The 23,260-nt window shown below is 38.9% G+C and overlaps 1 protein-coding gene across 1 annotated transcript in view; it reads left to right on the top strand.

Moving 5' to 3' along the window:
- calcrla (calcitonin receptor-like a) overlaps positions 1 to 23,260 on the top strand; it is a 47,632-nt gene that overhangs the window by 19,615 nt on the left and 4,757 nt on the right. Inside the window, exons 2-12 of the mRNA XM_060877129.1 lie at positions 8,772 to 8,849; positions 10,113 to 10,263; positions 12,734 to 12,853; positions 13,139 to 13,251; positions 14,142 to 14,233; positions 14,533 to 14,659; positions 16,496 to 16,649; positions 16,766 to 16,826; positions 18,040 to 18,106; positions 18,797 to 19,015; positions 21,831 to 21,872. Coding sequence (XP_060733112.1) covers positions 8,790 to 8,849; positions 10,113 to 10,263; positions 12,734 to 12,853; positions 13,139 to 13,251; positions 14,142 to 14,233; positions 14,533 to 14,659; positions 16,496 to 16,649; positions 16,766 to 16,826; positions 18,040 to 18,106; positions 18,797 to 19,015; positions 21,831 to 21,872 — 1,206 coding nt within the window. The 5' untranslated portion in view covers positions 8,772 to 8,789. The remainder of the gene's footprint in view (positions 1 to 8,771; positions 8,850 to 10,112; positions 10,264 to 12,733; positions 12,854 to 13,138; positions 13,252 to 14,141; positions 14,234 to 14,532; positions 14,660 to 16,495; positions 16,650 to 16,765; positions 16,827 to 18,039; positions 18,107 to 18,796; positions 19,016 to 21,830; positions 21,873 to 23,260) is intronic.

Below are 23,260 nucleotides of genomic sequence, written 5' to 3'. Positions count from 1 at the left end.
ACAAACAGGAACCAATCACCAAGCAGAGACAATCAGTGACCAAGACAACACACCTGAGGGAAAGATTGAGTTCAATTAGTGTCCATGGCAATAAACAAGTGGGCAGGGCAAACAATTAACAGCAAGGCAAACTAGCAGACAGAAACAGGGCAAAACACAGACACTCATTACAGAACCCCCCCCCATGAGCGGCTTCCAGACACTCCCAAAGGCCACAGAAAACTAGTCCAGGAGGGTGGACCGAAGGCGCAACAGGGTGGGTTGAGTTAGTGTTGTGATGAAGCCGGCCGAGCAAGTGGCCAGGGTGGAGCCGCAGGTGCAATCGGGACAGGAGAGAGAGAGGCCAACCAAGCCGGGGAGACAAAACCAAGGACAGACAGAGCAGATAGGCTGCGCAGTTCAAACAATCATTTTAGACCAGGCAGAGAGTTCAGTTATCCATCTTCGACAGGGAAAAGAGTTCAGTGTCAGCCATCCCAGACAGAGCAAAGAGTTCAGAACCAACCCCTTCAGGCAGGGCAGTAAGCCCATGAGAGTCATGCAAAGCCACCTCGGCAAGGGCAGAGAGTCTATGGAGCTTAGGCGCAACCATACTAGCTGAATTTCACGACTCCGTCATTCCGGGTGACCCAGTCGACATGATCGAACCGGTCGAACAGGCCCGGCTGGTGGAGCTGAAGGCCAGGGCAGAGCTGAAGGCCAGGGCAGAGCTGAAGGCCAGGGCGGTGCCGCAGGTGCAATCAGGGAACTGGTCGGGATCGCAACCCATGGTGGCGCTGGAGGTGCTCTGAGCCTGCAAATAGGGACAAGAGAGAGGCCAACCAAGCCGGGGAGACAAAACCAAGGACAGACAGAGCAGATAGTCTGGGCAGTTCAAACACAATCATTTTAGTCCAGGCAGAGAGTTCACAGTTATCCATCTTCGACAGGGAAAAGAGTTCTGTGTCATCCATCCCGGCAGAACCCTGAGCAGGAACATAGACATAAACATTCAACAACGACCAGCACCAGGGAAGTGAACAAACAGAGTAGATATAACAAACAGGAACCAATCACCAAGCAGAGACAATCAGCGACTAAGACAACACACCTGAGGAAAAGATTGAGTTCAATTAGTGTCCATGGCAATAAACAAGTGGGCGGGGCAAACAATTAACAGCAAGGCAAACCAGCAGACAGAAACAGGGCAAAACACAGACAGACTCATTACAGTATCACATATATATATATATATATATATATATATATATATATATATATATATATATATATATATATATATATATATGATAGAAGTAAAGCAATTTAAAGACACACAAAATAATAAAGTAGAGTATTGCGTTTAGAGATTCTGTTGCAATTCTGCGGTAAAAAAATCCCTTCATAATACATTAATAACTAACGAAATGGTTTTGAAATGGAATGAAATGGTTCCATCAGTAGCACCATTATAAATAAAGGATAGGTATGAAATCGAGTAGACTAATTAACTGCTGCACAACTACATCACACCTCTGTTTTAGTGCGAATGATCGATACTTTGTAGAACTAGCTTTAGCTGCAGGTACATCGATTTTTATACTATAATTCTGGGATGGATAATCATTTTGTTATTTCTTCACCTCTGTCCTACACCATGCTCAAATCATTTTGGCATCAGAAAGCAGGTCTGTGTATCTGAAGGCATGCTTCGTGCTGACTTTCCTCACTGAACCTTACTCGCTTACTTGTTTGCATATTGTTCAAGGGAAATGAGATCCATTCAAATTCCGTACACAACACGAGCCCTAAGGAAAAAATCTATAGAAGGTCTAAACACTGATGAGAAATCTCATCATTTGTTATTCAGATACGGACAGAACGTCTTTATTGTCATATACAGTGAAGTGAAATCCTTCTTTAGCATACCAGAGCTTGTTTTGAAGCTGGGAACAGACAAGGACATAGTGGCCCTGGAGAAAAGAAGGTTACAGCCTTTCTCAAAAGCCCGTTAATTGAAGTTAGTACTTCTGAGGTCTAAAGTCTTGACCTTCTGAATAGCTTCTGTAACCCCTGAAACACAACTGCCTCTAGACGGGACATCCAGTGCCTTCCGTGCAATAAAATATTCACATGTTTTTCATCAGCATGGAAGGTCAGGGTCGAAGATGTTTGGAGACGGATATAGGACGATCCTCGAAGAAAACCTGTTCTGCTCTGCAGGAGACTGAAGGCTTAAGCAGAGGTTCATAGTTCAAATGGAGAAATGGAGCCCAGTCCCGTGATTCGGGTTGCAGAGAAACCTAATTGTTAGTAAATCATTGACCAGTGTTTCAGCTAATCTGGATGCATTTGGTTTACATCAGCATGTGGATAAGCAAGAGCTAGTCATGAATCAATCTACAGAGTAAAAACAATTATACCAATAAATAGATCACATTGGCCAATTTGCCTAAAGTCTATTGCCACCCACACAACTGAATTACACAATAGACATTCAGTATTATTTTGACACTTAAGTATATTTCTCCTTGATATTCATTCATCTTCTACCGCTTATCCGAACTACCTCGGGTCACGGGGAGCCTGTGCCTATCTCAGGCGTCATCGGGCATCAAGGCAGGATACACCCTGGACGGAGTGCCAACCCATCACAGGGCACACACACACACTCTCATTCACTCACACAATCACACACTACGGACAATTTTCCAGAGATGCCAATCAACCTACCATGCATGTCTTTGGACCGGGGAAGGAAACCAGAGTACCCGGAGGAAACCCCCGAGGCTGACATTATTTACATTAACATTATTTACACTGACATTATTTACATTAACATGGAGGAAACCCCCGAGGTACGGGGAGAACATGCAAACTCCACACACACAAGGCAGAGGGGAATCGAACCCCCAACCCTGGAGGTGTGTGGCGAACGTGCTAACCACTAAGCCACCGTGCCTTCTCCTTGATATGACTGTAAATATTTAAATGACTGCAAAAAACTGACTTGGTTTTTTCTGGACTGTAAGAGCGATGAAGCCGTGACCCAAGCCAGCATGTGTTCATCTATTTTTCATACCGCATAAAGCTTAGACAAGGAAATCGTGTCCGTTTCGATTATAAACAGCATGTTAAGTCTGCATTGGGCCATATTGAACGGGAGGATTATTGTATTTTCATTCAGAGGAAGGAGAGATGGGATGGACGGGTGGCGAGAGGACTGGTCCTCCCTAATCTGGTTTTAATTTCTTGAATTATTGCTGTCTTGAACCAGCATGACTGAGGAATTCAGTCCAAAATGAGGTCATTTACTGAACTAAAGACTGGCAGTTTGTAACCCAACAAACTATTGATCGTCTTCCAAACGCTCAAAGAGACGCTCTGCATTTACACACAAATTGATAATTGATTATTTTTTCTGTTGTCCCTGTAAAACAGTAAAATATTCATTTGAAAGATGACTGTTTAAGAATTTTGGAAGGAATAAAATCTGAGAGGTTGATAAGTTAAAGGTCTTACAGTACTTAAGTGTTTTTTTGGCAGCTTCTGGGATTTAATCTTTACAAGGACTCTTACAGTTCCTTAACATCCGAGCCACCATCACCTCCAACAAGCACAAGTTAACACAAACGAATGTGATGCTCACACAAGCTCAGGCTATGTCTTACTTCTTAACGAGAGCTGTTCAAACTCTGTGAATAATTAATGACGGCGCCGACTTCGAAGAGCCTCTGTGGAATGCATGAGTAGATATGAGCTGAGCGATGGGGCTACAAAACAGACTGTCCTTTATCTACAAAGTAAGGCATTGGATCGTGGCTAACGTTTTATATTTAATATAAGAGATTCTTAGGCTAATGTCTAATGTCTAATGCTGCATAGTTACAAGCTTCATCATCCCTGGCCATTTTTAGCCTTCTTTTTGTGTGTAGTTTCTGCTCAAAAATCTATGATAAGGTGATGTTTTATTGTTGCAGAGCAGCTCGGCAACAAAGAAACATCAGCAAGATCAGCAAGTGCACTATAATAATCTCTCTCTTTTACCAAATAAAAATGCAAAATAAAAAAAATGTTGAAAGCTCAAGGGCATTAAAAGTTGTCACATAGGCTGGAAAAAACCTTTAAAGTTGTGATCTTGAAGTCAAAGTGGTTGGGCAACACTGATTAAAAGAGAGAGGAAGCCGACCAAAGCACCAAAGTGCCAAGGTGTACCACAAAGACCAACAATGCCAAGAGGAAAGGAGATATCCAAGGATGAAAGTGGTGCCAGCCCATCAGTCTGGGGAAGGCTATCAGAACATATCTAAAAGATTCCGGCTCTATACATCCACAGTAAGACAATTAATCATTCAACATGACCGCAACTAGAATGACACCCATCAAAACTATTGTCAAGAAACACAAGAAAAATAATACACGATGTAAAGTTGCAGACCTCACTGGAGCATCTGTGAGAAATTTACATGCATCTAAACTCAGATAAATATTAAACAAACATGATGTTTATGGGAGAATTGCAAGAAGGAAGCATCTGCTTTCAAAAAATAAACAAGAGGGATTTTGGAAGTTTATTTTCTGGGCAATTAAGTCCAAAATAGATGAATGTGGTCATAATCAAGACCACCATGTTTGGAGAAAAGCCAACACTGAATTCCATCAAAAGAACCTTCTCTCAGCAGTGAAGCATGGTGGTGGAAATGTGAAAGTCCAGGGATGCTGAAGCTGCGCTGACCCAACGATCAAGCAACACTACCAAGGAATGGAGTAAAGAAAGAAGATTCATACTCTGGATTGGCCGAGTCAAATGCCTGATGTCCCTCCAACCTCTCTCAAATGCCTGATGTCCCTCCAACCTCTCTCAAATGCCTGATGTCCCTCCAACCTCTCTCAAATGCCTGATGTCCCTCCAACCTCTCTCAAATGCCTGATGTCCCTCCAACCTCTCTCAAATGCCTGATGTTCTGCAAATGTGAAAGTTTTTTTGTTTATATCTATCATTTGGAAAGTTCAAGTGCAATCCAAATTAGGGATTGGATATTTTTTTTTTTACACAAAAACGATGACCGTGTGTGTATATGTGTGTGTGTGTGTGTGTGTGTGTGGGTGTGTGTACAGTTTTAACCAGAAAACAGGTTCGTTGCAAGAGTTAATAGAGGGTGTAAAGTTTTTTTTGTGAGTTTTTGAGAACATAACACAACATTTTTGTGTTTAGGAAATGAGCAATATTGTGAAACTGGGGAAAAAAAATGGGTCCATTTATGGTTACTGATCTGATGTAAGACATGAAGTAATTTTTAATAATGAGCAAGGGTGAAATGTTACGATCCAAAAGACAATTTAGTGTATTTTAATTACACAATCCATGTTAATTACAAGATGTGAAGGTTAATGATTCAGATTTTATTGATAATTAAAACATTTTAATCAGTGTTGTGTTTTAGCATCATCTGTTTAGCAATTAATGCATGTTTTACCTGTAGATTCTCTGCTAGCAGACACGTGAGTGTCGTCTGCATAAGTATAATTAAGATTGTGTTTTTACATGATAAACCACGTGTGTAACAGAGATTAAGTCTTAAATATGTAACATTATAATTGTTAACTATAATTGTTATTTGACGTCACGACAACATGCTTTTATGATCGTCTGATGTCACCATCATGCATGTAGTCCATAGTTTAGTCTATAGTGTAGTCTATAGTTTAGTTTAGAGTCTAGCCCAGGGTGTAGTCCAGAGTGTAGTCCATATTGTAGTCTATAGTTTAGTCTAGAGTGTAGTCCAGGGTGTAGTCCATAGTGTAGTCCATAGTGTAGTCCATAGTGTAGTCCAGGGTGTAGTCCATAGTGTAGTCCAGAGTGTAGTCCAGGGTGTAGTCCATAGTGTAGTCCATAGTGTAGTCCATAGTGTAGTCCAGGGTGTAGTCCATAGTGTAGTCCAGAGTGTAGTCCAGGGTGTAGTCCATAGTGTAGTCCAGGGTATAGTCCATAGTGTAGTCCAGGGTGTAGTCCATAGTGTAGTCCATAGTGTAGTCCAGGGTGTAGTCCAGGGTGTAGTCCAGAGTGTAGTCCATAGTGTAGTCCAGGGTGTAGTCCAGAGTGTAGTTCATATTGTAGTTTATAGTTGAGTCTAGAGTGTAGTCCATAGTGTAGTCCAGGGTGTAGTCCATAGTGTAGTCCAGAATGTAGTCCATAGTGTAGTCCAGGGTGTAGTCCATAGTGTAGTCCAGAGTGTAGTCCAGGGTGTAGTCCATAGTGTAGTCCATAGTGTAGTCCAGAGTGTAGTCCAGGGTGTACTCCATAGTGTAGTCCATAGTGTACTCCATAGTGTAGTCCAGGGTGTAGTCCATAGTGTAGTCCATAGTGTAGTCCAGAGTGTAGTCCCGGGTGTAGTCCATAGTGTAGTCCAGAGTGTAGTCCAGGGTGTAGTCCATAGTGTAGTCCATATTGTAGTCTATAGTTTAGTCTAGAGTGTAGTCCAGGGTGTAGTCCATAGTGTAGTCCATGGTGTAGTCCAGGGTGTAGTCCAGAGTGTAGTCCAGGGTGTAGTCCATAGTGTAGTCCATATTGTAGTCTATAGTTTAGTCTAGAGTGTAGTCCAGGGTGTAGTCCATAGTGTAGTCCAGGGTGTAGTCCATAGTGTAGTCCATGGTGTAGTCCAGGGTGTAGTCCATAGTGTAGTCCAGGGTGTAGTCCATAGTGTAGTCCATAGTGTAGTCCAGGGTGTAGTCCAGAGTGTAGTCCATAGTGTAGTCCAGGGTGTAGTCCAGGGTGTAGTCCAGAGTGTAGTTCATATTGTAGTTTATAGTTGAGTCTAGAGTGTAGTCCATAGTGTAGTCCAGGGTGTAGTCCATAGTGTAGTCCAGGGTGTAGTCCAGAATGTAGTCCATAGTGTAGTCCAGGGTGTAGTCCATAGTGTAGTCCAGAGTGTAGTCCATAGTGTAGTCCATAGTGTAGTCCATAGTGTAGTCCAGGGTGTAGTCCATAGTGTAGTCCAGAATGTAGTCCATAGTGTAGTCCAGGGTGTAGTCCATAGTGTAGTCCAGAGTGTAGTCCAGGGTGTAGTCCATAGTGTAGTCCATAGTGTAGTCCATAGTGTAGTCCAGAGTGTAGTCCAGGGTGTACTCCATAGTGTAGTCCATAGTGTACTCCATAGTGTAGTCCAGAGTGTAGTCCATAGTGTACTCCATAGTGTAGTCCCGGGTATAGTCCATAGTGTAGTCCAGAGTGTAGTCCAGGATGTAGTCCAGGGTTTAGTCCAGAGTGTAGTCCATATTGTAGTTTATAGTTGAGTCTAGAGTGTAGTCCATAGTGTAGTCCATAGTGTAGTCCTTAGTGTAGTCCATAGTGTAGTCCTTAGTGTACTCCATAGTGTAGTCCATAGTGTAGTCCATAGTGTAGTCCATATTGTAGTCCATAATGTAGTCTAGAGTGTAGTCCAGGGTGTAGTCTATAGTGTAGTCCTTAGTGTAGTCCATAGTGTAGTCCATAGTGTAGTCCATATTGTAGTCTATAGTTGAGTCTAGAGTGTAGTCCAGGGTGTAGTCCATAGTGTAGTCCATAGTGTAGTCCATAGTGTAGTCTAGAGTGTAGTCCAGGGTGTAGTCTATAGTGTAGTCCATAGTGTAGTCCAGAGTGTAGTCCATATTGTAGTCTATAATTGAGTCTAGAGTGTAGGCCTTAGTGTAGTCCAGGGTGTAGTCCAGGGGGTAGTACAGGGGGTAGTCCAGGGTGTAGTACAGACTGTAGTTCATAGGTCCATAGTGAGATAACAAACCTATGACATGTTCTTTGGCATGGGATCTACAAAGAGAAAGATGAATATGTGAGTTATGTTGTTTGCTGTTTGTCCCAACTGTCACATATTCATCCATCACTCCATCCTAAGCTAGTTCTGTGAGTACAGCACAAACTACATAACCCATAATTTGGAAATGAAGATGCAGTTCAGTCGTCATCAGCACACTGCAGATATGGTTTGGTTATGTAGAAATTCAGCTGTCATGTCATGGCTGGTTCTCATTATGAGAATGTCAAAATATTTTGCACAATCGGTTCCTGTTCTTCCAAATCACGACCTCTTGGTGAGTTGACCGATGTTGCAGCTTCCCCACAGAGACCGCAGTCACGTGGTCATCTTCATTTTTGAGAGATAATTTATTGACTTCAAATGCACAAAGAGGAAGCTGGCCTATTATTGCTGTATGCTAGGCTAGAAAGGCTACTTTATGTCACTTGATTTTTTTTTTTGAGCAGTTATATTAAACCAATGAAGGGCAATGGAATTAAACCTTCTTGTTGTTCTGAACAAGATGTTACATTTTGTGAGTTGGATCAAAATGTGTAGCTACATCCGTAACCTGGGATAATCCATACTCACATCTGAAGATTGGATAAGGGACTAATTTGGGAAACGAAGGTTATAAAAGGTTTACATATATAAGACTTACATACTGTACATACTCATCAGAAACGTAGACGAACACATCAGTAGTTTACACGAAACAGGTGAACAAACTGGGGTAGAAAAGCAGTGTTACATCCAGAGCATTGTGTCTAAGGAATAGTCATGTTTGGATCTTCATTCTATCGTATACCTCTTTTATGCTGCATGTTGTAAATCTGTGCTGATGTCTACCTGTGAAGACAGAAAGCAGGTTGCTGATACTGTGTTGTACTAATATGCCGAAGAGGGATTTCATTTCCACAGAAAGCGTTTTTGAGATCTGGTTGGAGACATTAATTAAGCATGGTTTGTTTTTACAGTTAATAGAATGCTTCTTCCTTACAGATTTTCAGCAGATTGGAGATGCTGGAGAAGAAGATGGACTGGATGGTTCCTTTGTTCCTGCTTGGGATCATAGCAGAGGTAAGAAGCTCTTCTGCACCTTTCTCTGTTTCCACTTTGCATTTCTCAGAACACTTTTCTCCTTTCTGAGGTTTTTTCTTGTATTAGATTCTAATACGCTATTTTTAATTGGCAGCTAATCAGCATGAATGTCTGGTGCTTTGACTCACTCACTTTTAACTCATTCTTTGCTCTGGCTGGATTTATGTGTCAAGGATTTTCACATCTACAGCGTTTATAAATGTTTTAAAATTTAGGAAATAAATAAAAGTATAACTAAATCTATCTATCTATCTATCTATCTATCTATCTATCTATCTATCTATCTATCTATCTATCTATCTATCCATCCATCTGTCTATCTATCTATCTATCTATCTATCTGTCTGTCTGTCTGTCTGTCTGTCTGTCTCTTTGTCTATCTATCTATCTATCTATCTATCTATCTATCTATCTATCTATCTATCTATCTATCTCTGTCTGTCTGTCTGTCTGTCTATCTGTCTGTCTGTCTGTCTGTCTGTATGTCTGTCTGTCTGTCTGTCTGTCTATCTATCTGTCTGTCTGTCTGTCTGTCTGTCTGTCTGTCTGTCTGTCTGTCTGTTTGTCTATCTATCTATCTGTCTGTCTGTTTGTCTGTCTATCTGTCTATCTATCTATCTGTCTGTCTGTCTGTCTGTCTATCTATCTATCTATCTATCTATCTATCTATCTGTCTGTCTGTCTGTCTGTCTATCTATCTATCTATCTATCTATCTATCTATCTATCTATCTATCTATCTATCTATCTATCTATCTATCTACAGTATCTTATCTGTATTCATATAAATAGGCATGTAGTTGTTGCCTCACAGCTGGTATTGCAGATGTTCTCCCATAGTCCATGTCTTGGGTTTTCCGATCTCTTCCCACCTCTTAAAAACATGACTCCCAACAATTGTCTCTTGATGTGAACGTGTGTGTGTGTGTGTGTGTGTGTGTGTGTGTGAATGTACATCCCAACCAGGGTGTATTCCTGTGTAGGATACACACTTTAACCACTAAAGCACTTATTCACACTGAATGAATTCTAAATGATGAAGACTTTTTGTTTCACCTGCTCATGCTCACATTTAAACAATATTAATTTCTTCTCTTTCTTTGAAAACATAGTCGACATCTGACACGACTGACTGGATTGAGCTGTAGAATTCATCACAAAGAATTAAAGAATGTAGTAAAAAAAGAGGGTAACACAATTAGAAATGAAGCAGTCTTATTGTTTGGTGTGTTGGATACCTGTAGGTTGCTGTAATGGCGAGTCCGGAGGTAAACAACAGCGAAGAACACATGCCTGTTAATGTATACAACGATATTGGATCCACCAGACAGAAGATCATGACGGCGCAGTTCGAGTGCTATCAGAAGATCATGATGGACACCAGCAATGTTAAAGGTACTGCTGAATCAGCCTGTTGTGTCATCATGCAACATTCATTTAAATGGGGAAGTTTAATAATTAATGTTGAATTCTTATTTCTGATTGGTTGATTTATTTTATATAACAGCATCACTGACAGTACGTGTGTTGCATATTGCATGTATAATATTTTATCATTTCTTTTAGAAGAGACACGTATTCACAGGCACTTGTACTTCAGACTACACTATCTACATATCGTTGCTGTCAGACGGAATCCTCGTATCTCCAAAACGTTATTTTTCAGGAAATTAAAAAAACGCCGTACCTTATCTGCAATACACAGGGTTTAGTTCGCGTTGCAGTGGATTGTCTTGCGCTAATTTCCTGTCCTCAGACGAGCACCAGAACTAGCGGGGGTCAAGATTTTTTTTTCTTTGAGCCCAGTGTTTTGAAGACATTTACCTCAGAAGACGTGTTGATTCGTTGCAACTCTTCTTGAGGAGAAATATGCCGTGAAGCTCTCACGCTGAGTGAGGAAGAGGTGGACAGTTGAAGTGTCCAATGGAGTTATGAGATTTGCGCTCAAGCTATTTTCAAGACTTTAGATTGGTTAATAACTTGTAAAAATAACAGACCCACGTGGGGACTGACCAATAGCATCGATATGTGAAAAAATATGAAATTGACCAAATTTGGACATACGAGGTTTCCGCCCGACAGCGACGATAATCTAAAATTAATAATAAATAGCTTTAACAACATGTTGTCATTCATTCCTTCTAGGTTTTAGCATATTTTTGTGATCGTTTTTTTGTCCTTTCACATGCAGGGTGAAAGTTGTTGTCCTTTAATGAATCTTCTTAGTGATTAGCTGCTATATGGCAGAAATATCATTAAGCATGAAGGAAGCAGTTCATCAAGCGTCTCATATATATGCAAATGATGGCATTAATCAGTGTAGATCTGTCTTATTAACACAAAGAGTATACGATGAAATGGAAAGCCTCCAGACAAGCGAATGCAAACGAACGTTGTTCTGACTGACAGCGCGGGAGCGACCCGAATAAACCTCACTCAGACTCTTCAAAAATCGTCATCGTGTCTATAAAAGGCCGTGAGCGGATGTGCAGAGTTTTATGTTCCTAAAGCGTTTTGACTGGAGGATAATTACTGACATTTATCTAAAGCTTTTGTCGTAGTCTCTTTTTCGTACATTCCTCCTGAAGATCCTCTGGTGAAAAAGAAAAGAAAAAATAAATAAAAAAGAGGAACAATCCGAAAAGTTCCCCTGCAATTGCCAGAGAAACGTCTGATAAATATAGTCCTGTAGCTGCAACAAACTAGATCAGATTAGAGAACAGAAAGTTTTGGTTCTTCTAAATGTTAAAAGTAGTTCTACTTGATAATGAAATAGTTCTAGCATGAATTAGAAACTTTAGTAAAGGGCTTTACATAGAACATCTAAGGGCTTCTCAAGAAAGTAAGCAGATTTTTAAAAAATTTAACTCAGTCTGTCCAGGATTTAGCAATGTTGTGCTTGTAGAAATTAACATGCAATCACACAAACTTAGTGATTTTTGGAAGAACTTGCTGTTTTTTGAAAACTAGCACAAATTCAGCCAAAGCCCTTTTCCAAAGAAATTAAATTTCCTGTCCTGAAGCCTCTCCCCTGGTTGGAGTCTCACCTCATGATGTGCACTTTGCTGGGTATACAGTAGATCTGTATGGAAAGCCCATGACTCTGTGGATGGGGCTGTCAGGAGTCCGTCACGCCATTTTTGAACTGCCGTTGCTTCAGGGAGCTTTTCCTTTCCACCTTGGTCATTATGGATAAATTCATTCATTCATTTTCTACCGCTTATCCGAACTACCTCGGGTCACGGGGAGCCTGTGCCTATCTCAGGCGTCATCGGGCATCAAGGCAGGATACACCCTGGACGGAGTGCCTACCCATCACAGGGCACACACACACACACACACTCATTCACTCACACACTACGGACAATTTTCCAGAGATGCCAATCAACCTACCATGCATGTCTTTGGACCTGGGGAGGAAACCGGAGTACCCGGAGGAAACCCCCGAGGCACAGGGAGAACATGCAAACTCCACACACACAAGGTGGAGGCGGGAATCGAACCCCCAACCCTGGAGGTGTGAGGCAAACGTGCTAACCACTAAGCCACCGTGCCCCCTATGGATAAATTGATAGAGATAAATAGCGACTTAATTTCAAACTTTAAAATATTTATTCTGTTTTTATTCTCATGTTAAGCCTCTTTGAGACAATGTGAATTGTTAAAAGCGCCATACAAATAAATTGAAAAGAGTTGAATTGAATTGTATTCATTGTATTGAATCTGTATTCTTGAATTGAATTGAATATCGTATTATTGGTTGCCAGAACATAAAAAAGTCAGCCAAGAATGAAAACTCTGAAAACGCAGGCACTTTTAGCCAAACTACAGACTTTTAGTGCTTTATGTATGTTTATTTTTACAGTTGCAGTCGGTCGGATGTGCAACCGAACGTGGGATGGGTGGCTGTGCTGGGACGACACGGACGCTGGAGTTACCGCTCACCAGCACTGTCCTGACCACTTCCAGGACTTTGACCCTACAGGTAAATGTTTAATGTCTTTGAAATTCAGTGTCTTTTTTAAACAGACGGTATGCATGTTTTTGGTTAAAGTTTAATTCTAATTGGTGCTTTTAGAGCCTTTTGTACAAGTCTTATGACAAGCAGTACTGTTTATTTATTCAATGGCTGCTTTAACACCCGAACACTAACTGAAGCAAGACACCGAATCAGCCAAACGTGTCGCAGCTGAGTGACGCGTAAACTCACGGAGATGCTGTTAAACAGCTTCAAGAAACTTCATAGAGCATTCATAACTGTTTTTAACAGAGACAGCCACGAAGGTGTGCATGGATGACGGACAGTGGTTTATGCATCCGGAGAGCAACAGGACGTGGACGAATTTCACCAGATGTAATGCACACAGTAAAGAAAGTAGAATGGTACGTCCCAGTCCATCAATATCATGACCATGAGCCATCATGACCAGTTCCCTCCCTTTATTATTGCATATTAGCCAAGCTCCTTCTATCATTAACACTAAACAAGGAGCAATTAAAGAAATAAGAAGTATCCACAAACCCACAGGCTGGGTCTCAATCAGCCGATCACTCAATACGTTTTTTTATGTCATATAAATGGGTTCGTTTAACTACATACAATTCTGTAATGGTGCTTCAAGCAGGAATGAAGGCTAGTTAGTGGGATGTGGAACATAGTGAGCATGTGGTGCATTGTGCATTGTTCCAGAGCACCGGAAGGATTTTCTGAATTGGAGGGAAAGAAAGAAAGAAAGAGTAAGACAGAGAGAGAGAGAGAGAGAGAGAGAGAGAGAGACAGAGACAGAGAGAGAAGTGAGAGAGACAGAGAGAGAGACAGAGAGACAGAGAGAGAGAGAGAGAGAGAGAGAGAGAGAGACAGAGACACAGAGAGAGAGAGACAGAGAGAGAGAGAGAGAGAGAGAGACACAGAGAGAGAGAGACAGAGAGAGAGAGAGAGAGAGAGAGAGAGAGACAGAGACACAGAGAGAGAGAGACAGAGAGAGAGAGAGAGAGAGAGAGACACAGAGAGAGAGAGAGAGAGAGAGAGACAGAGACAGAGAGAGAAGTGAGAGAGACAGAGAGAAAGACAGAGAGAGAGAGAGAGAGAGAGAGAGAGAGAGAGAGAGAGAGAGAATGTTTAAATGTTTATCCTGACTGCATGATAAAAAGATAAAGATCATTAATAATGTTTAAACTTTAACTGAGATTGTGTTTATTTAAGAGACTATTTACAGGAACCCAGACATTATAAGATGACTAAACTTTCATTCATTTTCATTCATCTTTTTCAGACCGCAATAAACCTGTTCTACTTAGCCCTGATAGGACACGGGCTGTCTCTCGTCTCTCTGTTTATTTCACTTGGGATATTTTTCCATTTTAAGTAAGTGTTAAAAGCTCTAATTTTGTAAAGTCGGTTCACATAACGTTCTCTTAATGTGTTCTCTTCACGTAACGTTCTCTTCACGTGTTCTCTTCACGTGTTCTCTTCACGTAACGTTCTCTTCACGTGTTCTCTTCACGTGTTTTCTTCACGTAACGTTCTCTTCACGTGTTCTCTTCACGTGTTTTCTTCACGTAACGTTCTCTTCACATGTTCTCTTCACGTGTTTTCTTCACGTAACGTTCTCTTCACGTGTTCTCTTAACGGGACGTGTTCTGTGTTTCTTTTTTTTCCACCAGGAGTTTGAGCTGCCAGAGAATCACTCTGCACAAAAACCTCTTCTTTTCCTTTATCTTGAACTCCATCATCACTATCATCTGGTTAACGGGTGTAGCTAGTAACCAGGAACTAGTGCTGAGAAATCCGGTGAGTGTGGAGTCAGAGTCAGACCTGAAACACACCTGATGTGTGACTGACATTCGTTTAATCGGCGTTATGTCTGGATTTGATCTGATCTACAAAACAAAAGTATATGTATGTATCTGATCTGATCTGATTGGCATCACAATATTGGACATCTAATGATTGGACTTATTCAAATGGATGTGATCTGATTTGTGTGACAAAATCTGAATTTGATCCAAACTTTGATTTCTTCGATCTAACCAAATTTGAGCTGTATTTGATCCTTGAGAATAAATTATTTGATTTTAAGGTTTTTTATTTATTTATTTTTCCTCTGTGAGGCTTTAAATGTGAATTTAATCAGTGTGAATTTAATCAGTGTGAATTTAATCAGTGTGAATTTAATCAGTGTGAATGAATCTGAACATTACATGGTTTCAATTTTTTTTACCTGATTAAAGCGAGTCATTTGTTATTGAGTTTTTTTATTGGATCCGAAATCGATCGGATCTCAAATGAGAATCTGTGACTAAATCCGATCTAATCTAATCAGCATTTTGATTAAAAGTTTGATCTGTGTGAACAAACCAAATCATTACGTGGTTTAAATTTGTACCTGATTTTAGAAACAGGATTTTATTTATATATATTTATTTTCTATCTGATCCAACAGCAGTTGTTGACCACAGAACAACATTAATGACTCACATTAAGGATATCACATATAACTACGGGCTGCGATCTGATGTACTTTTAGACCCAGTGACTGTACCTACATCTTGTCTTGTGTAAATGTGTTCGATCTCATTCTGATTATTTATTATAAAACAAGATATCAGACAACCGCCTTGATATTTAAACAAGCCCAATCTGGCAACCTGTCAGTATTGGTTCTGTTTACTAACGAATTTGGATTTTATATGATTTTATTTTTTATTTTTATATTTATTTATTTTGATCTGAAATTATTATAGAGCTGAATTTTTATCTGGATTTAATCAGATCTTTATGATTAATTGTGTTAATAGTTTCTTTCTTTCTTTCTTTCTTTCTTTCTTTCTTTCTTTCTTCCTTCCTTCCTTCCTTCCTTCCTTTGGCTTTCTTTCTTTGGCTTTCTTTCTTTCTTTCTTTCTTTCTTTCTTTCTTTCTTTAATTCCTTTGTCTTTCTTTCTTTCTTTCTTTCTTTCTTTCTTTCTTTCTTTCTTTCTTTCTTTCTTTCTTTCTTTCTTCCTGCCTTCCTTCCTTCCTTCCTTCCTTCCTTCCTTTGGCTTTCTTTCTTTGGCTTTCTTTCTTTCTTTCTTTCTTTCTTTCTTTAATTCCTTTGTCTTTCTTTCTTTCTTTCTTTCTTTCTTTCTTTCTTTCTTTCTTTCTTTCTTTCTTTCTTTCTTCCTGCCTTCCTTCCTTCCTTCCTTCCTTCCTTCCTTCCTTTGGCTTTCTTTCTTTGGCTTTCTTTCTTTCTTTCTTTCTTTCTTTCTTTCTTTCTTTAATTCCTTTGTCTTTCTTTCTTTCTTTCTTTCTTTCTTTCTTTCTTTCTTTCTTTCTTTCTTTCTTTCTTTCTTTCTTTCTTTCTTCCTGCCTTCCTTCCTTCCTTCCTTCCTTCCTTCCTTCCTTTGGCTTTCTTTCTTTCTTTCTTTCTTTCTTTCTTTCTTTCTTTCTTCCTTCCTTTCCTTCCTTCCTTCCTTTGGCTTTCTTTCTTTCTTTCTTTCTTTCTTTCTTTCTTTCTTTCTTTCTTTCTTTCTTTCTTTCTTTCTTCCTTCCTTTCCTTCCTTCCTTTGGCTTTCTTTCTTTCTTTCTTTCTTTCTTTCTTCCTTCCTTCCTTCCTTCCTTCCTTCCTTCCTTCCTTCCTTTTCCCTTCAGACCAGCTGTAAAGTGTCTCAGTTTGTCCATCTCTACCTGTTCGGGTGTAATTATTTCTGGATGTTGTGTGAGGGGATTTACCTCCATACGCTCATCGTCGTGGCCGTCTTCGCCCAAAAACAGCATTTAATGTGGTACTATCTTCTCGGATGGGGTGAGATCTCAAAACCTTTCTTAAGCTTTGATATAGATATTTAATCTAGTGTCGTCGTGTCGTGTCGTGATTACAGTGTCGTGATTCGATTTCTGTCGTTGATGCCGTTGTTTCAGGTTTTCCGCTGTTACCAACTACGATTCATGCCATAGCTAGAAGTTATTATTACGATGACAAGTAAGTATTTTTACTTACATACTGTATATCACTGCTACGTGTCCCTGAAATGGAGGAAAAACAGCTGTATTCAGTTTATCTGCTTTTTGTGCCAAAAATAACAGAACCTCAAGAAAATAGTAATATATAAATACATTATACATATCGATAGTAATAGTAATGTATATAAATACAATAATATATAAATAATATGTATAAATAATATAAATAATAGTAATATATAAATACATTATACATATCGATAGTAATAGTAATGAATATAAATACATTATAGAACAGTGTGTAACTGATGACAAATACATACATGTTACTAATTATGTTCCTGTCTAGATTATAGATTGAACATTATTTTATCCTGTAACAGCCAGCTGAAGACATTTAACCATAACCAGAGGCATACAGTAGTTTCTATTGTGACTGATGTATGTATTATGACACTGTTTGCTTCTTTAGTTTTGCACTCGAGCTGAAAGGAAATATAGCTTTCATGCAGCATCAGACTTGTATAGATGTTTTATTATTAATACAAATGGTTGATAGTTAACTTACAACATAGATAGCACTTTATATACGTGTAGACAACGTCGTTGGTATCCTTCCGTTAAAGAAAGAAAAACCCACAAGGGTCTCTGAAATAACTTAAAATTGACAAAAGTAATAATAAATAGGGGGGCACGGTGGCTTAGTGGTTAGCACGTTCGCCTCACACCTCTAGGGTCGGGGTTCGATTCCCACCTCCACCTTGTGTGTGTGAAGTTTGCATGTTCTCCCCGTGCCTCGGGGGTTTCCTCCGGGTACTCCGGTTTCCTCCCCCGGTCCAAAGACATGCATGGTAGGTTGATTGGCATCTCTGGAAAATTGTCCGTAGTGTGTGATTGTGTGAGTGAATGAGAGTGTGTGTGTGTGTGCCCTGTGATGGGTTGGCACTCCGTCCAGGGTGTATCCTGCCTTGATGCCCGATGACGCCTGAGATAGGCACAGGCTCCCCGTGACCAGAGGTAGTTTGGATAAGCGGTAGAAGATGAATGAATGAATAATAATAAATAACAAATTATGGAATGATGATGATGACATATTTATTTATTATTTCTATTGTCAGTTTCAAGTTATTTCAGTGCCCATTGTGGGTTTTTCTTTCTTTATTAGAAGGGTACCGACAATCTTGTCTACATGTGTAAATGCTCACCATGATATTTTCCTTATGTATATGTAGCTGCTGGATCAGTTCCAACACGTCTCTGCTGTACATCATCCACGGGCCGATCTGCGCCGCGCTGTTGGTGAGACGTCTGGAGTTAATGTTGATCTTCTTCTTCTTGTTCCGTTACTGCACATAAACTTACAATCAGTGATAGTTTAGTTGATTTATTTATATTCATGACAGCACTTTCACTCATTTTTCTCCCATTTCTATCCGGTTACATGCTATAATTTTGTTCTTGTCTAGAATGTAGATTTAATATTATTTAATTGTGTAACAGACAGCTGATGACGTTTAACCCTAACCAGAGGCGTAGTTACCTTTTTGACTAACATAGTCCATAAAACTAGACATTTTTAGCAGGCAAAATTTGCTCCTTTAGTTTATGGAAACATAGCTTTCATGCAGCATCAGACGTAGATAGTTGTCATATTTGTATAGTAATATAATGTTTGTACACGTTTATAATCTCGAGGGTTTTTTCCTGGCCGTGTCACATCTAGTTTGCTTAATAACGCTCCGTTAATCTCTTCACATATTATATATTTTAAATAGTTTCACGATTATAGAAAGCAAACACATCTTTGCTAATTTATATGAAGAAAAGAATTTACCTTAATTTATATATTTTTTTATTATATTATTATATATTAACTTATAATATTTTTATTAGTAATTTTTGAAAGTTGTGAGTTTAAATCCCCTCGAACACAAGACCTTCTAACTGACCGGCATTTCACTTGTTACTCTGTTTATTCTCTCTCATCAGGTGAATCTCTTTTTCCTGCTTAACATCGTACGTGTCCTCATCACCAAGCTGAAGGTGACGCACCAGGCCGAGTCGAGTCTGTACATGAAGGCGGTGCGTGCCACTCTTATCCTCGTCCCTCTGTTGGGAATCCAGTTCGTCCTCCTGCCCTATAAGCCTGCAGGACGTGTCTTATCTGAGATTTACGACTACGTCATGCACATCTTAATGCATTATCAGGTGAGTCTAAATTGAGTGTGTAGTGTCACATGGCATAAAAAAAATTTTTTTTTAAAAAAACACAACTGGCATCAATAGAGGGGGAGGTTGAAGACAAGCAAAAAAAAAAACAAAAAAAAGGAAAAATGTTCTAGAAATCTTAAAGGAAGCATCTGCACTAAATGTAAATAGATTATTGTCTGTACAGCATTTTCTTTCTTCTTTCTACAATCTCCTGTTTCCATCAACCTCCCAAGAATATTTCAGTAGGTGGATTGAAGACATAATAAAGTCTAATTTACAGTAGTATTATTAAAAACTTAAAGGATCAGTTTGTGAATCTTACAACTTCTGTTATTTTCCTCTTCCTTCAACCAGCCTTACCCCCTCTGTTTAAACTATATATACTGTACATATATGACATGTCTCAGGAGTTAATGAAAACGTCGGGGCTCAGCAGCACTGCTAGGAATGACTTCTAATCAATCAAATTTTTATGCTTTAGATTTTAGACAGGCTTCCAAACACCTGCTTCAGTCGAATTTGTCCGAACTTCATAGTGATTTTGAATTGGTGGGTTTTTGTTAAATGTGAGCCAAAATCATCAGAATTTAAAGAATGAAAGACTTAAATTAGTTCAGTCTGTGTGTACTGAATTGATATAATACATGAGTTTCTCTATTTGAGTTGAATTACTGACATAAATGAACTTTTACTCGGCATTCTAATTTATTGAGATGCACTTATATATATATATATATATATATATATATATATATATATATATATATATATATATATATATATATATATATCGTCGCTGTCGGGTGGAAACCTCGTATGTCCAAATTTGGTCAATGTCATATTTTTTCACATATCGATGCTATTGGTCAGTCCACACGTGGGTCTGTTATTTTTACAAGTTATTAACCAATCTAAAGTCTTGAAAATAGCTTGAGCGCAAATTTCATAACTCCATTGGACACTTCAACTGTCCACCTCTTCCTCACTCCGCGGGAGAGCTTCACGTCATATTTCTCCTCAAGAAGAGTCGCAACGAATCAACACGTCTTCTGAGGTAAATGTCTTCAAAACACTGGGCTCAAAGAAAAAAAAATCCCGCTAGTTCTGGTGCTCGTCTGAGGACAGGAATTTAGTGCAAGACAATCCACTGCAACGCGGACTAAACCCTGTGTACTGCAGATAAGGTACGGCGTTTTTTTAATTTCCTGAAAAATAACGTTTTGGAGATACGAGGATTCTGTCTGACAGCGACGATATATATATACAGTATATATCACAGGATTCTCCTTTAAAACTTCAACCAGTGAAAACACATATTTAATATCTTTCTGTGAGAAAAATCTCTAGCTAAAAAAAAGTTTGTTGTGAAGATGTCACACAACTCACACAAGTCTCCGCCCAAATCTGCAGAAAATCTGCGTTAACTTTGAAAAATTTCAAGTTCTTTCCAATATTGCAGGTTTTGTGTGTTGTATCCACAAGGTGCTACTCAATCTCATGAAACCCTAAAGATGCAGGTGAATTTATCATGCTATTAATTTGCTATTTGTATTTAAAGGACAATAACCAATAACCGCTGATGATTCTGTTCATTTGATGTGATGTTTTGTAAAGACAGATGACCAAACACTTACAGCCTGCATTCAACTCTACTATCATTTAAATCAGAATTTTATCCAGAATAACTTGATGTAAGACTTAAAAATTAAACTATTCATTATTTTATAGTATCTTTTTTTATCTTAAATCATTGTTCATAGTTTCCTTCTTTATTTTGACAGTGTTTTTAAATTCTCTAGTATTAAATCTTTAAACTCGACTCAATCTAATGCAGCATAAATTTTGGACATCACGCTGCTTAGCATTGTTTTTTTTTTCAGGTCAAAATAACAGTCAGTATGTTGTGTATTTATTATATTGTATATTGGGTAGTATGTTGTGTATTTATTATATTGTATATTGGGTAGTATGTTATGTATTTATTATATTGTATATTGGGTAGTATATTGTGTATTGTGTAGTATATTGTGTATTTATTATATTGTATATTGGGTAGTATATTGTGTATTGTGTAGTATATTGTGTATTTATTATATTGTATATTGTGTAGTATGTTGTGTATTTATTATATTGTATATTGTGTAGTATATTGTGTATTTATTATATTGTATATTGTGTAGTATATTGTGTATTTATTATATTGTATATTGTGTAGTATGTTGTGTATTTATTATATTGTATATTGTGTAGTATGTTGTGTATTTATTATATTGTATATTGTGTAGTATCTTGTGTATTTATTATATTGTATATTGGGTAGTATATTGTGTATTGTGTAGTATATTGTGTATTTATTATATTGTATATTGGGTAGTATATTGTGTATTTATTATATTGTATATTGTGTAGTATCTTGTGTATTTATTATATTGTATATTGGGTAGTATATTGTGTATTGTGTAGTATATTGTGTATTTATTATATTGTATATTGGGTAGTATGTTGTGTATTTATTATATTGTATATTGTGTAGTATATTGTGTATTTATTATATTGTATATTGTGTAGTATATTGTGTATTGTGTAGTATATTGTGTATTTATTATATTGTATATTGTGTAGTATGTTGTGTATTTATTATATTGTATATTGTGTAGTATGTTGTGTGACAGTACAAAGCTCATTCTGCTGTGTATGATGCAGAAGAAGGAGCTTGCCATTGATGCGCTCCTTAAACACCTTGCTGACCAAAACACACTAAAAACTGAATGTGATCTCGTAACTGAAGACTGACATGATTCGTCTTTTTCAGGGTCTTCTGGTGGCCACTATCTTCTGCTTCTTTAATGGAGAGGTAAGCGTGAACACTTTCACTGCGAATAGATTTCCTTTTTTTCCTCTTTTTCCTGTTTATCTTTAAATCCTCCACGGGTTCTGTCTCGACCGTGTGCTTTCCTCTCCTCATTTATGATCAGATACACAATTAAATCCCCAAAGATCTGTTGCAAAATCTCATCTCTTTCTCTTAAGGTTTCAGTTAAATGCTAGATAATTAAAGACTTATGGCTGATTTCTTTATGCGCAGATTTATGAGTCACGCTGTCGAGCTACTGAGCTGCTGATCCAGGTTCAAATGAGCTCTGTGTTTTTCTAAGTAGCTGCTTTATGAGTGATACAGCGCTCACATAGACATATCCATTATGGAGTCAGGAGCTAATACAGTAGTTAGCTGAGCCGGAACGGACGACTAAAAGCCGTAATTATACCTCGACACTATGCGCTATGAAAGACAAAAAAGCAGTACAGAAAGAAAAAAGAAACGTGATTCCAGAACTAATGAGATCCTAAGAACTGTTTAAACAATTATGAAGAATCAGTACTCATAAAGTGTCAGGATGGATTTCTGAACCACTTTATTTTGTTTTATACAAATAAATTGAAAATTAAAATTGAAATTGAATTGTGGGGGCACGGTGGCTTAGTGGTTATCACGTTCGCCTCACACCGTCAGGGTTGGGGGTTCGATTCCCACCTCCGCCTTGTGTGTGTGGAGTTTGCATGTTCTCCCCGTGCCTCGGGGGTTTCCTCCGGGTACTCCGGTTTCCTCCCCCGGTCCAAAGACATGCATGGTAGGTTGATTGGCATCTCTGGAAAATTGTCCCTAGTGTGTGATTGTGTGAGTGAATGAGAGTGTGTGTGTGTGGGTCCTGTGATGGGTTGGCACTCCGTCCAGGGTGTATCCTGCCTTGATGCCCGATGACGCCTGAGATAGGCACAGGCTCCCCGTGACCCGAGGTAGTTCGGATAAGCGGTAGAAAATGAAGATGAAATTGAATTGTTTGTCACTAACGGTTTGCACGATCCTGTATGATGACCTGCGAATATATCAGTCATTATACACATCCGTGTAATTAGCACTGAAAAGATTTTCCAGTTATGGCTGTTTTCTGGCGATTCTGGGTTTAAGTTGGTGGCATTTTGGCTCGTGTGTGGCGGAAATCTGCGGATTCTGGCACTGTTTGTGGGCCGGTTATGGCTGATTTCTGGTGACATTGTGAAGTTGTGGCAGAGTTTTACTCTATTTGACGCATTTGGACCAACTTTGGGCCAGAATTCCATGTGGCATGTGTGGTATGTCGGGGAAATTGTTATTATAAATAGTACATATGCCAATAAATTATAAATGTGTCAGTTATATTGATTTGGTACTGATGTATTGTTGGTTTTAATCCTTTTTGAAAT

This window comes from Tachysurus vachellii, chromosome 8 (genome assembly GCF_030014155.1).
Source record: "Tachysurus vachellii isolate PV-2020 chromosome 8, HZAU_Pvac_v1, whole genome shotgun sequence".
Classification (NCBI taxonomy): domain Eukaryota; kingdom Metazoa; phylum Chordata; class Actinopteri; order Siluriformes; family Bagridae; genus Tachysurus; species Tachysurus vachellii.
Note: the sequence above shows the minus strand (reverse complement) of the source record. Positions and strands in the feature narration are given on the sequence as shown.